This window comes from Babylonia areolata, chromosome 8, assembly GCF_041734735.1.
Source record: "Babylonia areolata isolate BAREFJ2019XMU chromosome 8, ASM4173473v1, whole genome shotgun sequence".
NCBI classification, from domain to species: Eukaryota; Metazoa; Mollusca; class Gastropoda; order Neogastropoda; family Buccinidae; genus Babylonia; species Babylonia areolata.
The window spans coordinates 5,609,200-5,629,899 of record NC_134883.1 but is presented as its reverse complement, the minus strand read 5'-3'; the positions used below and the strand labels follow the sequence as shown (position 1 = coordinate 5,629,899).

The 20,700-nt window shown below is 43.5% G+C and overlaps 1 protein-coding gene across 2 annotated transcripts in view; it reads left to right on the top strand.

The window, feature by feature from the left end:
* The window catches only part of LOC143284485 (uncharacterized), a 41,446-nt gene that overhangs the window by 15,897 nt on the left and 4,849 nt on the right, over positions 1 to 20,700 (top strand). For both annotated transcript variants that reach the window (XM_076591170.1, XM_076591171.1), the window contains exons 3-8: positions 5,678 to 5,920; positions 6,758 to 6,955; positions 13,829 to 13,995; positions 16,098 to 16,323; positions 18,076 to 18,276; positions 19,783 to 19,955. In XM_076591170.1, the coding sequence (XP_076447285.1) occupies positions 5,678 to 5,920; positions 6,758 to 6,955; positions 13,829 to 13,995; positions 16,098 to 16,323; positions 18,076 to 18,276; positions 19,783 to 19,955 (1,208 nt within the window). The remainder of the gene's footprint in view (positions 1 to 5,677; positions 5,921 to 6,757; positions 6,956 to 13,828; positions 13,996 to 16,097; positions 16,324 to 18,075; positions 18,277 to 19,782; positions 19,956 to 20,700) is intronic.

Sequence of the window (20,700 nt, the reverse complement as noted above, 5' to 3'; positions counted from 1 at the left end):
AAATGGCTTACGCTGTCAGTTTGATTGAGGTAGATATCAACGTTGCACTACTGTTTTTTAACACGTGTTTAAAAGAGGCTGCAGAATGTATGAAAAAACAGATATGTTGTGGGAGAAAATGTAACACGTCCCAGGACTGGTTTGATCTGGAATGTAATTCCTTTAGAAGAAATGTTCGTAAATTGCTGAAAAAATTTCGTCGCACTTTAGATGCTCAGGATCGTGATCGTTATTGTAAAGCACGACGGGAATATAAACATTTATTGAGAATAAAAAAAATTAAAAAAAAGAAGCAGCACTTTAATGATGCTTTGCTAAAAGAACTCATGTCATCAGTAAAAAGTCAAAGACAGTTCTGGGACGTGGTGCATAAAATCTCTTCAAAACGAAAGCAACCATCAAACAATATTACTACCGATGCTTGGTTTGAACATTTTAAATCACTTCTCACAAAAGATGCAAATATCAATATGTTACCACACATAGAGAACGAAGAAGAAGATAATTTAAACCGTCCTATTTCCAAAGAAGAGGTAATGTTAGCAATTAGAAAAATTAAAATTCGTAAAGCCGCCGGGCCAGATGGAATCATTGGGGAACTATTGAAGTATGGATGTAAAACTGAATTGATTTTAGATTTCTTTGTAACGTTTTTCAACGCTCTTTTCGATAAAGGAATTTATCCCCAAAACTGGACTGAGTCTATTGTTCTCCCTCTGTATAAGAAAGGAGATGTAAATAATCCAATTAATTACCGAGGTATCTCTATTTGCGACGCAGCTAGTAAGATATATAGCACAATTATGAATCACAGATTGCAAGATTGGGTTGAAAATAATATTACTGAAGAATATCAAGCTGGATTCAAACGCAATTATTCTACTGTAGATCATATGTTTACTTTGAGGGCATTTATACAAAAACAATTTTCATTTAACCGCAAACTATATGTTGCTTTCATTGATTTTGAAAAAACTTTTGATTCCATAAATAGAAGTATATTATGGCCTATTCTGTTAAAATATGGAGTGAGAGGGAAATTACTAAAGTGTATAATGAGTATGTATGAGTGTGTGAAGATTAGAGTTAGGTGTGGGGGCAGGATGACTGACTATATACAGTGCACAAGCGGTGTAAAACAAGGTGACGTTTGTAGTCCTATTTTGTTTTCTCTCTTTATTAAGGAATTGACCCATGAAGTTGCGAATAATGTTAGACATGGTGCACAATTCACTACTGATCTTTTACAGTTGTTCATTCTGCTTTTGGTAGATGATGTTGTTTTAAAGTCTGAAACAGTAATTGGTCTTCAAAGACAACTTAAAAGTCTACATAAAGCAGATACAGCTCTGCAGTTAAATGTGAATATGTCCAAAAGTAACATCATTGTATTTAGAAAGGGTGGGTATTTGGGAGCGAGAGAACATTGGGTCTATGAAGGAGTAGCTATGCCTGTTGTGATTATATATAAATATTTAGGTCTTTATTTTTCAACAAGACTGAGTTTTACTGTCGCTTGTAAAGATCTTGCAAGCAGAGGAAAGCGTGCGGCATTGTGTATTATGCAAAAGTTATCTAGTTTAAGTAATCAATCTTTTTAAGTGTTTATTAGATTATTCAACTCTCAAGTTCAACCTATTACTTGATATGGCGCAGAAATATGGGGTCTCGATAATGCTGCAATGTTTGTGAGAAAGTCCATTTGTTTATGTTAAAGAAATTTCTGAAGGTATCAATAAAAACTCCAAATGATTTGATATATGGTGAAACAAATAGGTATCCATTACATCTTAACTCAGCTGTGAGGTGCATCAGGTACTGGCTGAAATTAACACGATTAGATGAATCAAGATTACCCAAAAAAGCTTATAATATGTTGTGTGATATGGATGTAAGGGGCAAGATTAATTGAGTAACTAAAGTGAGAGTTAAACTTTATGAAATAGGTATGGGATTTGTTTGGCTTAACAAAGGGGTGGGGGATATCTCAGAATTTATTAGTAGTCTCTGCACCAGACTGATTGTAGATGGCAAGAATGGAATGCTCATGTGCAAGAAAGTGATAGATTTAATGAGTATTATCAGATCAACTCTTTACATTGTGTCCCAACGTATTTATCCATGAATTTGGCAAAACATTTAAAATATCTCATGACAAGATTTAGGTTTGGGCTTTCAGATATTGCAATTCATCATTTTCGATACACACAGCATAGTGATCATGATCTTATTTGTCCATTGTGCACAAATGCAGAAGAAAACGAATTACATTTCATGTTTTTTGTTGTCCAAAGTTATGTGAACTGACGTATAATTTCATACCCCAGAAATATTACTCTCAGCCTTCTATGTTTAAACTAGTTTTGCTTATGACGTCACGTCGTGAAGAAGAAGTCAGACAGTTTGCAACTTACCTATACAAAGCATTCAAAATGCGGTCATTTAGTTGTTTCTGATTATCAATCTAGGTATTGTTTTGTTTCATTGTATCATATACTGTATGTCTTTGAAATAAGTTTACACACCACCCCTTCATAAGGGGCTAAGGCCTTTTTTGAATAAACCATCCGAATCAGATTCCGAATCTCTCTCTCTCTCTCTCTCTCTCTCTCTCCCCCTCTCCTGCACTGAAATGAAATGAACTTAGATCAAAGCCATAGTGACATTTGCGCCGTTCGCAGTCATGTGTGTTTCGCAGGGAGAGGTGGGGACGTTGGGTGGTGGTGGGGGGCGTTTACATAATTGTCATGTAACTGATATGTCGTTGTGTTGTGTCCAATTTCTGTGTGCCGCACTGCCTCGGGGGCTGTATGGCTTCTACAGCATAAGGTTTCAGTAGAAATGATACCAGTTTGATAATGGAAAATAAAAATACAAATCATATGCCATGTTTCGAGAAAGACAACATGTTTACGACTCCCCCCCCCCCCCCCCCCACTGTGTGTGTGTGTGTGTGTGTCTGTGTCTCTGTGTGTGTGTGTATGACAGAATATTTCTTTGATTACATCCCCACTCCTCTTCCACATACATACGTACATAAAATGAATAGCAAATAACAAAAGGGGATATATATATATAGAGAGAGAGAGAGAGAGACAGACAGACAGACAGACAGACAGACAGAGACAGAGTCAGACATACGGAGGCAGGTAGACACACACGAGGACAGAGAGACAGAGAGAGACAGTATTGCGCTGTATTATATTACATTATATTACTATTATTATCTAGTAACAACAGGTTATTCTGTGTTGTATTCGTGCAGAAATTATTGCCTTTGCTGAAATCGAATACAAAACATTCGCTCCTTGCTAAGTGCTTTGTCCAATAGGCCACCGATCCATCTTTTTCTTTTTTCATTTAAGATATATGTAAATAGAAATACAAAATTAGCAAATTAGATACACAGCTACAGAGCTTTGCTGGAAAATAAAACATACTCACACGATGGCTAGTAGACCATTACGTTGATAAAGAAACATCACCAACTGATATCTTATACGTATGAGTTTGTATGCTCTGTTTCAGAAAACGTTATCTTTGTTATGCATCCACTGGTTAATCGTTGTCGGTTTTACTAATACCTTTATTGTTTTCATAAAGACTTGTATATATGAATATTTAAAAAAAAGAAAATAGTTAAAAGATTTATCATAAAGATACTAAGGAAATGAGACACACGGGGAAACAACGTATTACTGAAAAGAAATCCTTTATGGAACGTATTCAGCGACGGGCGCAATAGCCGAGTGATTGGACTGTCAGTCTGAGGGTCCCGGGTTCGAATCACGGTGACGGCGCCTGGTGGGTAAAGGGTGGAGATTTTTACGATCTCCCAGGTCAACATATGTGCAGACCTGCTAGTGCCTGAACCCCAATCGTGTGTATATGCAAGCAGAAGATCAAATACGCACGTTAAAGATCCTGTAATCCATGTCAGCGTTCGGTGGGTTATGGAAACAAGAACATACCCAGCATGCACACCCCCGAAAACGGAGTATAGCTGCCTACATGGCGGGGTTAAAAACGGTCATACACGTAAACCCCACTCGTGTGCATACGAGTGAACGCAGAAGAAGAAGAAGAACGTATTCAGCACAGTGAACATTGAACACGTGGGGCCATCAGTGATTCTGGCATCATATTGGCACGCTGTCAATATCCTACACGCTGTAAAATAAACTTCAACACCCCCCCCCCCCACACACACACACACACACACACACACACCCCCGAAACAGCGCACAGTCCAGGTTCTTCTTCTCGTTGGTCAGATGGACACTCCAGTCTCTTCGAAGAAGGCAGCTGTACGCTGCAGGTCCTCGACACAGACGTTGAGCTTCCGAGTGACGGGTGCAATAGCCGAGTGGTTAAAGCGTTGGACTGTCAATCTGAGGGTCCCGGGTTCGAATCACGGTGACGGCGCCTGGTGGGTAAAGGGTGGAGATTTTTACGATCTCCCAGGTCAACATATGTGCAGACCTGCTAGTGCCTGAACCCCAATCGTGTGTATATGCAAGCAGAAGATCAAATACGCACGTTAAAGATCCTGTAATCCATGTCAGCGTTCGGTGGGTTATGGAAACAAGAACATACCCAGCATGCACACCCCCGAAAATGGAGTATGGCTGCCTACATGGCGGGGTAAAAATGGTCATACACGTAAAACCCCACTCGTGTGCATACGAGTGAACGCAGAAGAAGAAGAAGAACGTATTCAGCACAGTGAACATTGAACACGTGGGGCCATCAGTGATTCTGGTATCATATTGGCACGCTGTCAATATCCTACACGCTGTAAAAGAAACTTCAATCCCCCAAACAGCGCACAGTCCAGGTTCTTCTTCTCGTTGGTCAGATGGACACTCCAGTCTCTTCGAAGAAGGCAGCTGTACGCTGCAGGTCCTCGACACAGACGTTGAGCTTTCGAGTCACTGGAGATGGGTCGGGACTGTACCTGTTTCTGAGCACCTCATGAAGGGGGTGGGGGTGGGTGGGAGGGGTGGGGTGGGGGCGGGAGTACAGCCGGTGTTCTGTTGTCTGGCTGTCAGGCCCACAGAGGGCACAGAGCTGAGTGATCAATTCAGTGCAGAAGCAGTAAGAGCTGAGGGATCAATTCAGTGTATAAGCAGTAAGAGCTGAGGGATCAATTCAGTGCAGAAGCAGTAAGAGCTGAGGGATCAATTCAGTGTATAAGCAGTAAGAGCTGAGGGATCAATTCAGTGCAGAAGCAGTAAGAGCTGAGTGATCAATTCAATGTATAAGCAGTAAGAGCTGAGGGATCAATTCAGTGCAGAAGCAGTAAGAGCTGAGTGATCAATTCAGTGCAGAAGCAGTAAGAGCTGAGCGATCAATTCAATGTATAAGCAGTAAGAGCTGAGGGATCAATTCAGTGCAGAAGCAGTAAGAGCTGAGTGATCAATTCAGTGCAGAAGCAGTAAGAGCTGAGTGATCAATTCAGTGTATAAGCAGTAAGAGCTGGGCGATCAATTCAGTGTATAAGCAGTAAGAGCTGAGTGATCAATTCAGTGCAGAAGCAGTAAGAGCTCAGTGATCAATTCAGTGCAGAAGCAGTCAGAGCTCAGTGATCAATTCAGTGCAGAAGCAGTCAGAGCTCAGGGATCAATTCAGTGCAGAAGCAGTAAGAGCTCAGTGATCAATTCCATTTCTCCAACAGGTGGTGACAGCGGACGGGTGGCTAGAGCCCCGGCTGATCACCACCGTCAACGGCACGATACCCGGCCCGCTCATCGAGGTGCACGAGGGCCAGGTGGTGCGGATACACCTGCGCAACGCCCTGTTGGCGGAGACCACCAGCCTGCACTTCCACGGGCAGCTTCAGAGGGATACTCCCTACGCTGACGGTGTGGCCTTCGTCAGCCAGTGTCCCGTGCTGCCCGGACAGACCTTTGTGCATCAGGTGAGGGGTCCTTCCCCCTGCGGTCGGCTGGACTGTAAACAACAGTAATGTCAAAAAAGTGTAATGTCTTGTCATTTCCATTGTGCTGACGGCTACAGTCTGGTAAAAGTCTCTTATTTGCCGTCCAACGCGAAAGGCAGAACTCATTTGGGCTGTAGCCAAAGTTGGCAGATTGTTGTGTAAAATAACTGTGTTTGTTTGTAAAGCGCTTTGAGTTTAGTCTCTGATCGAAGATGAGAGTCATATAGATAGATAGATACATAGATATAGGTATGTGTATATATATATATATATGTATATATGTATGTATATATATATATATATATATATATATATATATATGTGTGTGTGTGTGTGTGTGTGTGTGTGTGTGTGTGTGTGTGTGTGTGTGTGTGTGTGTGTGTGTGTGTGTGTGTGTGTGTGTGTGTATAACAACAAAGACGACAACAACAACAATGATAATAGAAATAATAATACTGATAATGATAACAATAACAACTATAACAACAACAATAATAACAATAATTGTGATGGTGATAACTATTACAGCAACAACAATAATAACAACGATAACAATGATGATAATGGTAATAATAATGATAATAGTAAGAACAATAAGAAGAAGAACAACAACAACAACAATAGTAATAATGATAATGATGATGATAATAATAATAATAATCAATAACAATAACAGTAATAGCAATAATGATTATAATCATAAGAAATAATGACAATAACAACAACAACAACAACGACGATAATCATCATCATCATCATCATCATCGTCATAACACTAATTGACAATAATGATTTGTTGCCAACCCCGCCGGGCAGTTCAAGGCAAACCCTGTGGGCACGTTCTGGTACCACTCTCACTCGGGGGGCCAGACGGGCATGGGCATGTATGGAGGCTTCATCGTCCACCCCAGGAGGGAGGCGGCTCCAACGGCAGCCCACGACAAGGAGTTCACCCTGCTCTTCCAGGACTGGAATCATGATTGGGACACCACTGTGGGCTATCTGAAGATGATGGTACGTGTGTGATGGCGCCTGTGTCAATTTACATATCTATGTGTGTGTGTGTGTGTGTGTGTGTGTGTGTGTGTGTGTGTGTGTGTGTACATGTATACATGTGTATATGTGTGTGTGTATATGTATGTGTATGTGTATGAATGTATGTATGTATATGTGTATAATTATATATGTGTGTATGTATATGTATATATATATGTGTGTGTGTGTGTGTGTGTGTGTATGTGTGTATATATATATATATATATATGTATGTGTGTGTGTGTGTGTGTGTGTGTGTGTGTGTGTGTGTGTATCTTTTTTCATGTCAGTCTTACATATGCATATTTTAGCCATTGTCATGTTAAACTTTGTAAACTTTGTACATATTTTACAACAATTAGTCTTAAATTTCATTATTTTTTATTGTGAAGCGCGATGAGCCCCATCTGAGATGAGGGTACTGCGCTATATAAGCCTCCATTTTATATTTTATTATATTGCGTGTGTGGGGGAGGGGGAGGTGGGTGGTGGGGTGGGTGGAAGGTGGGGGAGGGGGGAAGGTTAGTTGTGGTGAATGGGATTGAGAGGGATGGGGAATTAGGGGGGAAATGAGTGCGCTGGTTAGGTGTTGGAGAGGGTGTGTGATGGGACCGTTGACGTGCTTGCTTTCTGGCTTGCTTGTTCCTGAAGGATGGGCGTCATGTCTCTGATGAAATGACCATGTTTTGGTTTGTTCAGTTTGGTCAGTTGGGCTGGTTGGGATTTGTTCTGTTTTCTTTGCGGGCATGTGTGTGTGTGTGTGTGTGTGTGTGTGTGTGTGTGTGTGTGTGTGTGTATCTGCCCGTGTGTGCGTGTATGTATTTCTGTCACACAGTGAATTCACGTACATCTCAGTGGCGTACAAAGCGATCAAAAATAATGTTAAGAGGCGTTTTGAAAGGAATGATTTTCAGATTGATACAATGCATACTGTATGATCCATCATAGGACCCCCACGCTAGCAGTCAGCTATGCTGTTTCATACTGACACCAATTCATCAGTTCATTCATCGTCTTCTGGGCCACCCAACAGCATTCCTTTACTGATCTATACACAAAGTGACAGATATGCACACACACACACACACACACACACACACACACACACACACACACACACACACACACACACAGAGAGAGGAGAGAGAGAGAGTGCACAACAGAGACATATGATTTCCCCTTCCCGCCTAAATAACACTGCCTGTAAAGACAGGTGTAATGAAGACAGAAATTATAGTAATTGAATTCAGTTCAATAAGTGTTATCGTCTGAGAGTAATAGAGTAAGCAAGACAATGGTGGTGGTGTTTTGTTGTTGGTGTTTATATCTAGACTTCGAAGGGGGTTTGAACGTAAAAACTATTTTGGAAAAAAAAACGTAAAAAAAATGTATATGCGTGTGTATATTTCTCGTATGTGAACTGACTAATATATATATATATATATATGTGTGTGTGTGTGTGTGTGTGTGTGTGTGTGTGTGTGTGTGTGTGTGTGTGTGTGTAAAGAGAGACACAGACAAAAAGAGAAGGGGTGAGTTTCGTCATCCAACATACAGAATACACACCAGGTAAAAAGAGACAGCCCTAACCCTTCGTGACGCATTAAACATGTCCAGTTGACGTATTTATGACCTGTCGGGTTGTCGTCATCCTGACCCAGCGAAATGGTTCTCTCCGCCACCTGTCGTCCCTAATCTCACACCACAACACTTCAACTTACGTGGTTCTCTCTCAAGTAAACAGGCGCAGGTTGATTTTGCCCCTGGTGTAGATGTAACAGGACAGTCAAAACAAGTTGGCCTCTGTGTGTGTGTGTGTCTGTCTGTGTGTGTGTCTGTGTGTGTGTGTGTGCAGAAGTCGAGATCATTCAGCTTCCCTCAGAATTGAAAAGTTGTTGTTGTGTTTGGGTTTGTTTTGTTGTTGTTGTTGTTGTTGTTGTTGTGTGTGTGTGTGTGTGTGTGTGTGTGTGTGTCTGTGTCTGTGTTTTGTGTGTATTGTTGTTTTTAAACAAACCTTGTCAATCACGTCACACTTGTCATCTAACGTTACCATTCTGCTGCAACATATATTTTTTCGTCGTCAGCTATTTAAAAAATATATATACACAGAAAAGATGGTGACAACAAACAAAATTCCTACACGTGGATCAGATTCATTAACAACAACAACCGCTTCACTGCCTGTCCTACAAAGGACAGAACAGCGTGATTTGACGTCACCAGTAGGACCGCCTCACTGCCTGTCCCACACAGGACAGAACAGCGTGATTTGACGTCACCAGTAGGACCGCCTCACTGCCTGTCCCACACAGGACAGAACAGCGTGATTTGACGTCACCAGTAGGACCGCCTCACTGCCTGTCCCACACAGGACAGAACAGCGTGATTTGACGTCACCAGTAGGACCGCCTCACTGCCTGTCCCACACAGGACAGAACTGTATGATTTGACGTCACCAGTAGGACCGCCTCACTGCCTGTCCCACACAGGGCAGAACATTATGATTTGACGTCACCAGTAGGACCGCCTCACTGCCTGTCCCACACTTGCAAGTTTCCTGGCTATCATGCGTTCCATGAGCTTTCCAGCAATGTTTTGCATGGTTAGGATCCGGTAGCCGCTTACCTGACAATGATCCTTTCCTGGTTTTGGTATGGGTTTTAAGAAGCTGTGTGTCCAGTCCTCCGGCACATGTCCATTGTGGAAACTGTTTTGATATAGATTGAAAAGTTTGCTTCTGTCTTCTTCCGATAGCTCCTTGATGTCCGAGTAGCGAACTTTGTCTGGGCCAGGAGCCGATTCTTTCTTGCATTTAGCTATTGCTTTGTTTAGATCATCTATTGTCAAGTCATCATAGGGTCCAGTCTGCATAAGGGTTTGGTTTAACTCCTCAACATATTTCTTTTTCTCATCTAAGCTTCTTTGATCGCTCTGTTGTACGAAACGTTTGAGCAGGGCGGATCCTTTTTCTTCATTTGTCTTAAGCTTGGTTCCGCCAGTGTCTAACATGTCTGGGGTTGTTGTGCACGTTTTCCCTTCCATGCGACGATAAAATTGCCAGAACTCTGTCAATGTTGTGTCATAACTGAGTGCCTCACAAAACTGTTTCCACTTGTCATTTTTGGCCTTTTGAGCAATGACTTCAAACTGTTTAGTTTTTTCTTTCATTTTTGTTTCAATATCTTTTTCCAGAGATGGTTTTGTTCTTTCTTTTTGCCAAAGTTTGACAGCTGCATGTTTTTCTATCCAGGCTCTCTCTGTGTCGGTATTCCACCATGGGGGCTGAATAGTTTGCATCCTGTTCGGTGCCGTTCTTTTGTTTCTTCTGCGTTTAATTTTTCGATGACGGTTGTCTCTTTGGTTTCATACTGAAATGGATCACGCGGTTTCATACAGGGTTTATCTGACAGTTTCTGTAGACTGAAAACTACCGGGAGGTGGTCACTGCCTTGGTGTGGAAGCGTCTCTGCATTCGTTTCTGCTCTGAATTTTGGAGATGTTAGAGCGATGTCGATCACATTGTCACTGTCCCCTTGTCTTGTTCCAAGACGAGTTGGGGATGTGGTTGTTAATGGGCTAAGAAGAATTTCCCCTATCATTCCTTCAAGTGTGAGTCCTTGTGGGTTGGTGTTCCGCTGGTCCCATAACTTCGATCTTGCATTAAGGTCTCCACAGATAATGACTGAGTCTCCAAATTCGTTCTCTATTTCCTCTAAAAAAGCCCAATCCTCTTTTGTTGTGCAGGTTCCTGGGTGAACATAGGCATTGATGAGCACAATGCTTTTGTGAATTCCGTCAGGTTTTTCAAGACGCACCCCACTGGTTCACATGAGTTGCTACACCATTTCTCTAGATTTATGGTGGAAACTTTGTTTTTTTTAGGTTTTTGTTCAGTATGATTGCTACTCCTCTTCCTTCATTCCTTTGAAAGACTGTGAAATTCTCAAAATGTATTGGTCTGTCTACACTTGTCCTGGTCTCTTGGAGACATAAAATGTCAAAGTCATATGCCAATTTCTCAATTGTTGGATTCTCATTCTCTTGCTGGAACAATTCCAACTGCCGATTCTAAAGAATTTCTTTGACAGCCGCTCTGCTTTTGTCATTCTGCTACCTAAGCACAATCTTTCCCACCTCTTTTGCCACGCCTGTTTTGGGGTTTGGGGGATCTGAATTTATGTCTCGTGCTATGCAGCTGATCCCCAAGGTGCACGCGAGACAGGGTTTTGTTAGGCATCCATAGAAGGGGGTTCTATGTGGTGAGGGAAAATATTCGGTCGCCCTGACAGAGCCTCTTACCAGGAAAGGGCACTGGATGTCCATCTGTGTGGAGTCCGTCAGCCTGGTGTCGCCCTAAGGCCAGACTGCATACAGTTAGTGACTGTTTAACCCAACAGCCATTCATCCCACTGGTACTGTATGAAACCCGTGGGATTTGGGATTTTAGTCAGGTTGTCTCCTCTTAGCCGGTGGAAGGGTGCATTTGGGTATTGTTGCGTAGCAGATTGTATTTGCGGAAAACTACAGGTCCTTCTGTAATGTTTGAGCCCTCTCAATAATTTACTAGTAATTCAATAATTAAACAATAACGCGATGACAAATTATCAGTCAATTACACAGAAAAGTCACTTTGTCCACAACAAAGATAAGTGACTTTTCTGTGCATTTGACGGACAATCTATCATTGATCCCTCTCAATAATTGACTAATTATTCAAAAATTAAACAATAACGCGATGACAGATTATTAATCAAATTCACAGAAAAATCACTTATCTTTGTTCTGGGGCTTGTAGACTGTCTGTTGCACTGACCAGTGTGATTTTAACATCTGGTAGACTTTTACACTGACTCACTGGGTGGTTTTAACATCCAGTTTTCAAATACACAGTTTCAGCTCCACAATTTCAAGTCCTGCCCACACAGCCCTCACTTGTGATGTGTCTGCTAAACATTACATAAGCAGAACGGTCATCTTCGCGTGGTTTCGCCCGGTGCTATACCAGTTTGGGCCTTCTCTGTAATTCACTAATAATTCAATAATTAAACAATAACGCGATGACAAATTATCAGTCAATTACACAGAAAAGTCACTTTGTCCACAACAAAGATAAGTGACTTTTCCGTGCATTTGACGGACAATCTATCATTGAGCCCTCGCAATAATTGACTAATAATTCAAAATTTAAACAATAACGCGAGGCAAAAAATTATTAATCAAATTCACAGAAAAATCACTTATCTTTGTTCTGGGGCTTGTAGATTCTGTTGCACTGACCAGTGTGATTTTAACATCTGGTAGACTTTTACACTGACTCACTGGGTGGTTTTAACATCCAGTTTTCAAATACACAGTTTCAGCTCCACAATTTCAAGTCCTGCCCACACAGCCCTCACTTGTGATGTGTCTGCTAAACATTACATAAGCAGAACGGTCATCTTCGCGTGGTTTCGCCCGGTGCTATACCAGTTTTGGGCCCTCTCTGTAATTCACTAATAATTCAATAATTAAACAATAACGCGATGACAAATTATCAGTCAATTACACAGAAAAGTCACTTTGTCCACAACAAGGATAAGTGACTTTTCCGTGCATTTGACGGACAGTCTATCATTCAGCCCTCTAAATAATTTACTAATAATTTAAAAAAATGGAATGCGTCAACGGATTCATTTGCTAAACGTGACGAACCAGTGAAACGACTTCGATTCTCATAAATGCTGAACACTCTAAACTCGCGCCTTATGAAGACTTCAAAAGATATATTTATAAAAATATGTGACCAGTTTGCTGCAGTTGGTCCAGTCATTGTAACCGGGCTTTGTGAAACGATGTTTTTTCTATGTTGTTCAGTGCTGAATGTGAAAATGCTAGTGATTTATTGTCTTCGAATACAGCAACAAAAAGCATAAAATGATTTTAAAAAATTAGACTTGATCGTCTGTTAAAAGTTTGTTCATTGAAGATATCAAACGTTTTAACCGATTGTCAGTTTCAGTTCTGAGTAACAGCTGGGCTGCCAGTCATTGTATTTGCCCTCAAAGGACATTTTTCTAGGTTGCCTGGGAGGGGGCGGGGGGGGGTGGTAGGGAGGGAGGGAGGAGTTTCCTCGTAAATCTGAATGTGATATGTTAATGCTTTTTTGTCTGTTTGAACTGAGCGCGCGCGCACGCGTTTGTGTGTGTGTGTGTGTGTGTGTGTGTGTGTGTGTGTGTGTGTGTGTGTGTGTGTGTGTGTGTGTGTGTGAGTGTGTGTGTGTACTCTGTATACCTATATGCTTTTGTGTGTGTGTGTGTGTGTGTGTGTGCGCGCGCGTACTCTGTATACCTATATGCTTGTGTGTGTGTGTGTGTGTGTGTGTGTGTGTGTGTGTGTGTGTGTGTGTGTGTCCTTATATGAATGTGCATTTATGTGTGTGTAGGGGATGTACGTGTGTGTGCATTCGTATATATGAGTGACCATTTGTCTCTTTGTTTGTCCGCCTCACACACACACGCATTCATTCACACAATCGAGGACAGTATCAAACGGTACCAGTACTTACTAAGTGTCTGTTACGTAAAAAACAGAACAGACACATGCACAAAAACAGACCACACACACACACACACACACACACACACACACACACACACATACACACTCACTCACTCACACACACACACACACACACACACACACACACACACACACACACACACACACACACACACACACACACACACACACACACACACCACGTGTGTACGTAACAAAGAAGTTGAGCTCAGAGCAGCGACAAGCCCCAATTCAGTACCAAGTTCTTTCTCAGTTCATTTCCATGTTTCCTATCTTTTACCTGGCTGTCCCCAGACCGGGATGTACGTGCACGGACAGAAGGACCCCCAGTACGGCGGCCTGTCCGGAGTGAAGTACAGCGCCTTCCGCATCCAGTCGGTCCTCATCAACGGCAGGGGGCGCTACAGGGTCAACGAAACCGCTCCCGACAATGGCGCCCCTCTCTCCACTTTCACAGTCACGTACGTATGGCTTCTCTTCTCTCTCTTTTTTTTTTTTTTTTTTTTTTTTTTCGCATCGTCTGCCGCCCCGTTTTACTGGTATTGCTCCGAGACTGCTCGTTCCGAGCCCCCCCCCAATACACAGCGACTAGCGGGTTCATCTGTCGCCTGTCCCAGCGTCCATGGCAGTCCACAGAGTATGCAATCGATGTTCGGTCGCAGTGAGGCCACACATCACAGAAGACCCGGAGTCACTTTGGTGGTGTTCAGTAGTGTTTGTTCTGAATTAACATAGGATACTGCCCACTAAGCTCCATAGTGAAGACAATAGCTCAGCCGCGGAGCCAGACTGAACGAGCGTCCCCTCTGTAGAAGAGACCGCCACTACATTCGTATCTCCAGAGAGAGTCTCCCGTGAATCTGCCGACACTGGTGACCTTGGCAGGGCTGATCCCAAGCACGGAAGTAGAGGGGGGTCGTAACTGAGGTCACCATGACAACAGGGCTTCAAAGGTGACAGAATTTGGGATATTTTATTGTTATTGTTGTTGATGATGAAGGAGGAAGAAGAACGGCGTTGCTATGGAGATCCATTCCAGGTTTGGGACTAGAACAAAGCTGTACTCTTCGCTTCCTTCCCTCATGATATCCCGGCTTTAACCAGGTCCGAGGGATACAAACACTTGCAGTTTTGGTCAGGAAGTTTGAGCAACACACCCAAAGACGCATCCGTGAAGTGGATGGTACTCGACTGTGTGGTCCTAGAATTCCAATCTAAGCCAACAGCACACTTAACTAACTATGGGTAACAGCCGGCCGTGGGCCAAGAAAAACCACCTCCGCTGGGAATCGAACCCGCGTCCTCCCAGTGCCGCGATGATTCAGTCCGCGACGCTAACCACTTCACCGCGGATGCTAGTGATTTTTGTTTCTTTTTGTTTGTGTGGAAAAGATGAGTGTGAGTGAATGGATGAGGAAGGAATGGAGGAATGTTCGGAGCAGCACATGTGTTGTGTGCTTATGAACGGTAGATGATGCTTTTGAATGTGTCCCGACTCCAATAATTCATCCTACAAAACAAAACAACATATATACCGTTTTCTTACCCTGTCAAACAGTGATATAGTTTCCCACAGTGTTTGATATAGGATTTCTCATTATCTGTCTTCCCAGCCAGTTTAAAGTGTCTGTGGGGATTGATTCATAAATGAACGAATAGATAAATGAATATTTAACAAATTACGAATTAAACGATACTATTGGGATCTATCAGTCTAATGGAATATATGTGTGCCGATTTCGCATACTCCGTTCTGATTCGAAGTAATTGTTCCAAATTTCTTTAAATGGACACCCGTTCAATGTCACCGTTCCAGATCTCGTAGTGTTCAAGATTGTGTAAGTATACAATTACATGTTAGTTTGGTTAATAAAAGGCAGAGATGTACAAAACAAAACAAACAAATTAATGTTCTTCTAAGCTACAGGTTACGAAGCTTTCTTTTCACTGGTCCATAGGTGCAGAGCCAGAAACCTGCCTTTTAGATGGAGGCTTTGTTGTTGTGGTTTGTTACTTTGTTCCTTAGAGAATCTCCGGTCCTTGTTCGTCTGTACCTCTGAATTAGCTGTGTGCTTGTTGCATGCAGCATTGGCTTGGAGTTGTGTGCACATATAGAAGCGAAACGTACCGAAAATAAACTGTATGGTGTTGGAATGAATAAACAAAGAGGCCAGGAGAACAAGAACAAACGATTAACAGATAGTAAATAGTAGCAACTCTCTCCATTCACAAGGTACACAACTTCAAGTCAGTGCTGCTTATGCTACCGATTCAGCTAGCACACAGGTAAAAAAAATGTACATTGGACAGACTGTCAAAAAAGGAAGCGCTGGGCTTTTCCTTATTCCAGTTATTTGACACGTGCTTTCAGTAGCAATGACATAATGTTTGGTGTTAAAACTCTTGTGTACAACTTAGCTATAGTCTTTCAAGAAGGCAGAAGAGTGCAGATTATGGCTGAACCAACTTGGTAACGTCTGTTATGGGACCGGAAACCACATCAACAACAACAAATACAGTACCGATCCGGTTGCAACACCGTGGTTCTGTCTGTCTGTTGCAGGCAGGGAGGTGTGTACCGATTCCGCCTGATCCATGCCGGTTCCGTGTACCCCTTCCAAGTATCGGTGGACGGTCACAGACTAAAGGTGATCGCTGCAGATGGCATGAAACTGAAGGACCCGGTGATGGCTGACTCCGTCATTCTCACCCCCGGAGAGCGGTACGACTTTGAGCTGGTGGCCAATCAGTCCGTAAAGAACTACTGGATCAGGGCTACCACTTTGGAGGTGCGTGTGTGTGTGTGTGTGTGTGTGTGTGTGTGTGTGTGTGTGTGTGTGTGTGTGTGTGTGTGTGTGTGTGTGTGTGTGTGTGTGTGTGTGTGCATGAGTGTGTGTGTGTGTCTGTCTGTCTGTCTTTTGTCTGTCTGTCTGTATGTCTGTGTGTGTGTGTGTCTCTCTCTCTCTTTCTCTCTGTCTGTGTCTGTCTGTATGTCTCTCTCTCTTTCTCTCTGTCTGTGTGTGTGTGTGTGTGTGTGTCTCTCTCTCTCTTTCTCTCTGTCTGTGTCTGTCAGTGTGCCTGCCTGTATGCCTGTCTGCCTGTGTCTGTGTTTTCTGTTCTGTTGTTGTTGTCCATCGATGTTACGCATTTTCACTAAAAGTGATAGACGAGAGCAAAAACTCAATTGATTTTCACATAAAATGGGTGATGAGTTGGGGAGGAGGTGGTGATTTGTTTGTCTGTTTTTCTGTTAGATCGATGCAGTATGTGTTGTTCGTTTGCACCTTCGTAGGGGCTATGTTCTCACCTGCCGCGCACCAGGTACATAATCTACTACACATCTGGTATATATGTGACTCTCTGTGTCTCTGTCTCTCCCCCCCCCTCCCCACCCCACCCCCTCCTTTCTCTCCCACCATTCTCCCTTCTTCGCTCTTTCTATTTTTATAATCTGCCACACATCACGTATATAATCTACCACACATCACGTATATAATCTGCCACACATCAGGCCATAATCTGCTACACATCACGTATATAATCTGCCACACATCAGGCCATAATCTACTATACATCACGTATATAATCTGCCACACATCAGGCCATAATCTACTACACATCACGTATATAATCTGCCACACATCAGGCCATAATCTACTACACATCACGTATATAATCTGCCACACATCAAGCCATAATCTACTACACATCAGATTATACTCTGCTGCACATCAGAATATAATTTGACACACATTGATCATATGATATGCGACACATCAGGTATATAATTTGCGACACACCAGGCATAAAACCAGCCGCATATCAGGCATACAATTTGCGACACAGCAGATAACCTGCAATTCATCAGGTATATAATCTGCCACGCATAGGTATATAATCTGCCGTACATCAGGTGCATGATCTCCTACACATCAGGTAATGTAATCTGCTACACATCAGTTGTATAACCTGCTAGCCAAAGAAGAGGCAGGGGAGGGAGGCTACCATTGGAGGACAAGACAAGACAAGACAAGACAAATGGTTTATTGACTTAAGCCTTGCTCATATCAGGGGAGGGGGAAAAGGAGGAAATCAAAAGCACCAAAACACATGTAAAATGTTCTTCCACACTCTCCGATACACACATACACGTGCACACTGAGACGTTCACAAAATGGATATAGACATGGAGAAACTGGTTTTCCGTTTACACATCTTGGAACATGTGGCCATCAGCCCAGGAGATACGGAAATAAACATATAATAAACACTAAATTACTTAACTGGTTGATCTAAATTTCAAACTGTGATAAATGTATCGAGCAATATCTGTCATATATTTACGGTCGTTAAGAATTGTCAGCTGCCGTTTATTTGGATCTTGCGCAAATTTCAGAGGAAGGTATTTTGATCTTATTGCTTCATTTGAATGACAGCTAAACAGAAAGTGAAATTCATCACCAATATGTCGTTTGCATAAAGGGCAACGTAAGTCCACAGGAAGGTTTGGAGGAGGTGATCACTGTGCCCCTGTCCCCCAGGTAAGGACCCAGCACGTGGGCCGCGCCATCCTGAACTACGAGGGAGGGGAGCCGGCCGACCAGGACCCGGTGACTGACGGTCGCCAGTGCACGGAGCACGAGCCTTGTGTGGTGGTCAACTGTCCCTTCCTGCACTTCGCTGACCAGGACAGCCACCAGTGCTACAACGTGGAGCAGCTGAGGGCAGCTGAGAAAATGCCGGTAGGGTTGGTTTTGTTGTTGTTTGTTTGTTTGGTGGTGGGGGGGGGGGGTGGTGGTTGTTGTTGTTTTTGTTGTTGTTGTTGTTGTTGTGGTGGTGGTGGTGGTGTGTGGGTTTGTTGTTGTTCTTGTTGTTGTTGTTGTGGTGGTGGTGGTGGTAGTTGTGGTGGTGATGTTTGTTGCTGTTGTTTTTTTTTTTTTGTTGCTGTTGTGGCGGTGGTGGTGGTAGTAGTGGTGATGGTGTGGTGGTAGTAGTAGTAGTGGTGGTGGTGGTGGTGGTGGAGGTGGTGGTGGTAGTGGTGGTGGTAGTGGTGGTGGTGGTGGTGGAGGTGGTGGTGGTAGTGGTGGTGGTGGTGGTGGTAGTGTGGTGGTGTGGTGGTGTGGTGGTGGTAGTGGTGGTGGTGGTGGTAATAGTAGTGGTGGTGGTGGTAGTGGTGGTAGTGGTGATGGTGGTGGTGGTGGTGGTGGTGGTGGTGGTGGTGGTGGTAGTGGTGGTGGTGGTGGTAGTGGTGGTGGTAGTGGTGCTGGTGGTGCTGGTGGTGCTGGTGGTGGTGGTAGTGGTGGTGGTGGTGGTAGTGGTGGTGGTAGTGGTGGTGGTGGTGGTAGTGGTGGTGGTAGTGGTGGTGGTGGTGGTGGTGGTGGTAGTGGTGGTGGTAGTGGTGGTGGTGGTGGTGGTGGTAGTGGTGGTGGTGGTGGTGGTGGTAGTGGTGGTGGTGGTGGTGTGCGGGTTTGTTGTTCTTTCTGTTGTGGAGGTGGTTGTGGTGGTAGTGATGGTTGTTTGTGAATGTGTTTTTCTCTCTCTCTCATAGTTTCAGATATAGTATTTTAAATGAACGTATGTATACATGCCGTTTATGCAATATGGGTAAGGAAGATGAATCATATTTTTGTTATGTTGCCCTGCTTTGAGCGACCTTAGACAAAGACTGATTCGACCAAAATATTGTAAAGATCCGTCTAATTTGAGGTTCAATTTACACATGTCTTCAAGACACGAATACGCGCTAGCCGTATGTATACACGAAGCATTGAAGAGATTACGTACAGTTACCTCGTGAACGTTGTTGAATATTTGTGTCAATTATTTTTGGTTGATTTGAATTGCCGATTTACTTCCCCCCCCCCCCCCCCCCTCTCTCTCTCTCTCTCTCTCTCTCTCTCTCTTTCTCTCTCACTCCCCCTTCTCTCTCTCTCCTTCTCTCCCTCTGTCTGTCTGTCTGTCTCTCTCCCTCTTTCTCTCTCTCTCTGTGCCCACCCTATATCCATTTCTAAGGCCCCCCCACACACACACTCTCTCTCTCCCCCCCTCTCTCTCCCCCTCAATCCCTCTCTCTCTCTCTCCCTCTCTCTCTCTCTCTGTCCTCCGCCCCCCTCCTCCTCCCCCCCCCACGCCCCGCCCCCTTTCTCTCTCTCTCTCTCTCTCTCTCTCTCTCTCTCTCTCTCTTTCTCTCTCTCTGTGTGCCCACCCCATAACCCTTTCTAAGGCTTTGTTGTTGTTCATCCTCTCAGCACCACGTTGGCCGAGGAGCACACAATGTGAAAGAGTACTTCCTGAACTTCGCCTTCCCTGGCACCACCTTCACGCCGGCTTCGGTCAACGGGGTCCAGATGGAACTGCCTCACGTGTCGGCCTTGGCCCAGCCGTTGGAGTTCAACACCAGGTGTCCGGGAGAGGGCTACAGGTAAGGATCGGGGTGGATTTGGGCGGGTGGGTGGGTGGGTGGGTGTGGGGGATGATTGTTTCAGTTTCAGTTTCAGTAGCTCAAGAAGGCGTCACTGCGTTCGGACAAATCCATATACGCTACACCACATCTGCCAAGCAGATGCCTGACCAGCAGCGTAACCCAACGCGCTTAGTCAGGCTTTGAGAGAGAAAAAAAGGTTGAACGATAGACTTGTCAGATCAATCTTAGTTTCTCTGACAATGACGGCTATGTATGTTTGTGGTGTGCTGTACTGTGATGTGCTGTGCTGTACAGTGCTATACTGTATTATACTGTAGTGTACTGTGCTGCATAGTACTGTACCATATTGTACTGTAGGGTCTACTATGCTGTGTAGTATTGCACTGAACAGTATTATGATGTCCTGTGCTGTTCCGTACAGTACAACATTGTACCGTAGGTTACTGTGCTGAATGTTTGACGAACTAACCGCTGACTGGTTCATTGGTTGGTTGGTTGGTTGGTTGGTGGCTGATCAGCTGATTGGTTGAATGGTTGACCAACTGGTTGCTTTCTTGATTGGCTGCATAGCTGATTGACTTATTGACTGACTGAATGAATGAATGAATTAATGAATGAATAAATGAATGACTTACCGATTGACTTACCTACATAAGCACCACCACCACCACCACCATCACCATCAGCGTCATCAGTGTCATCATCATCATCATCATCATCATCATCATTATCATCATAATCA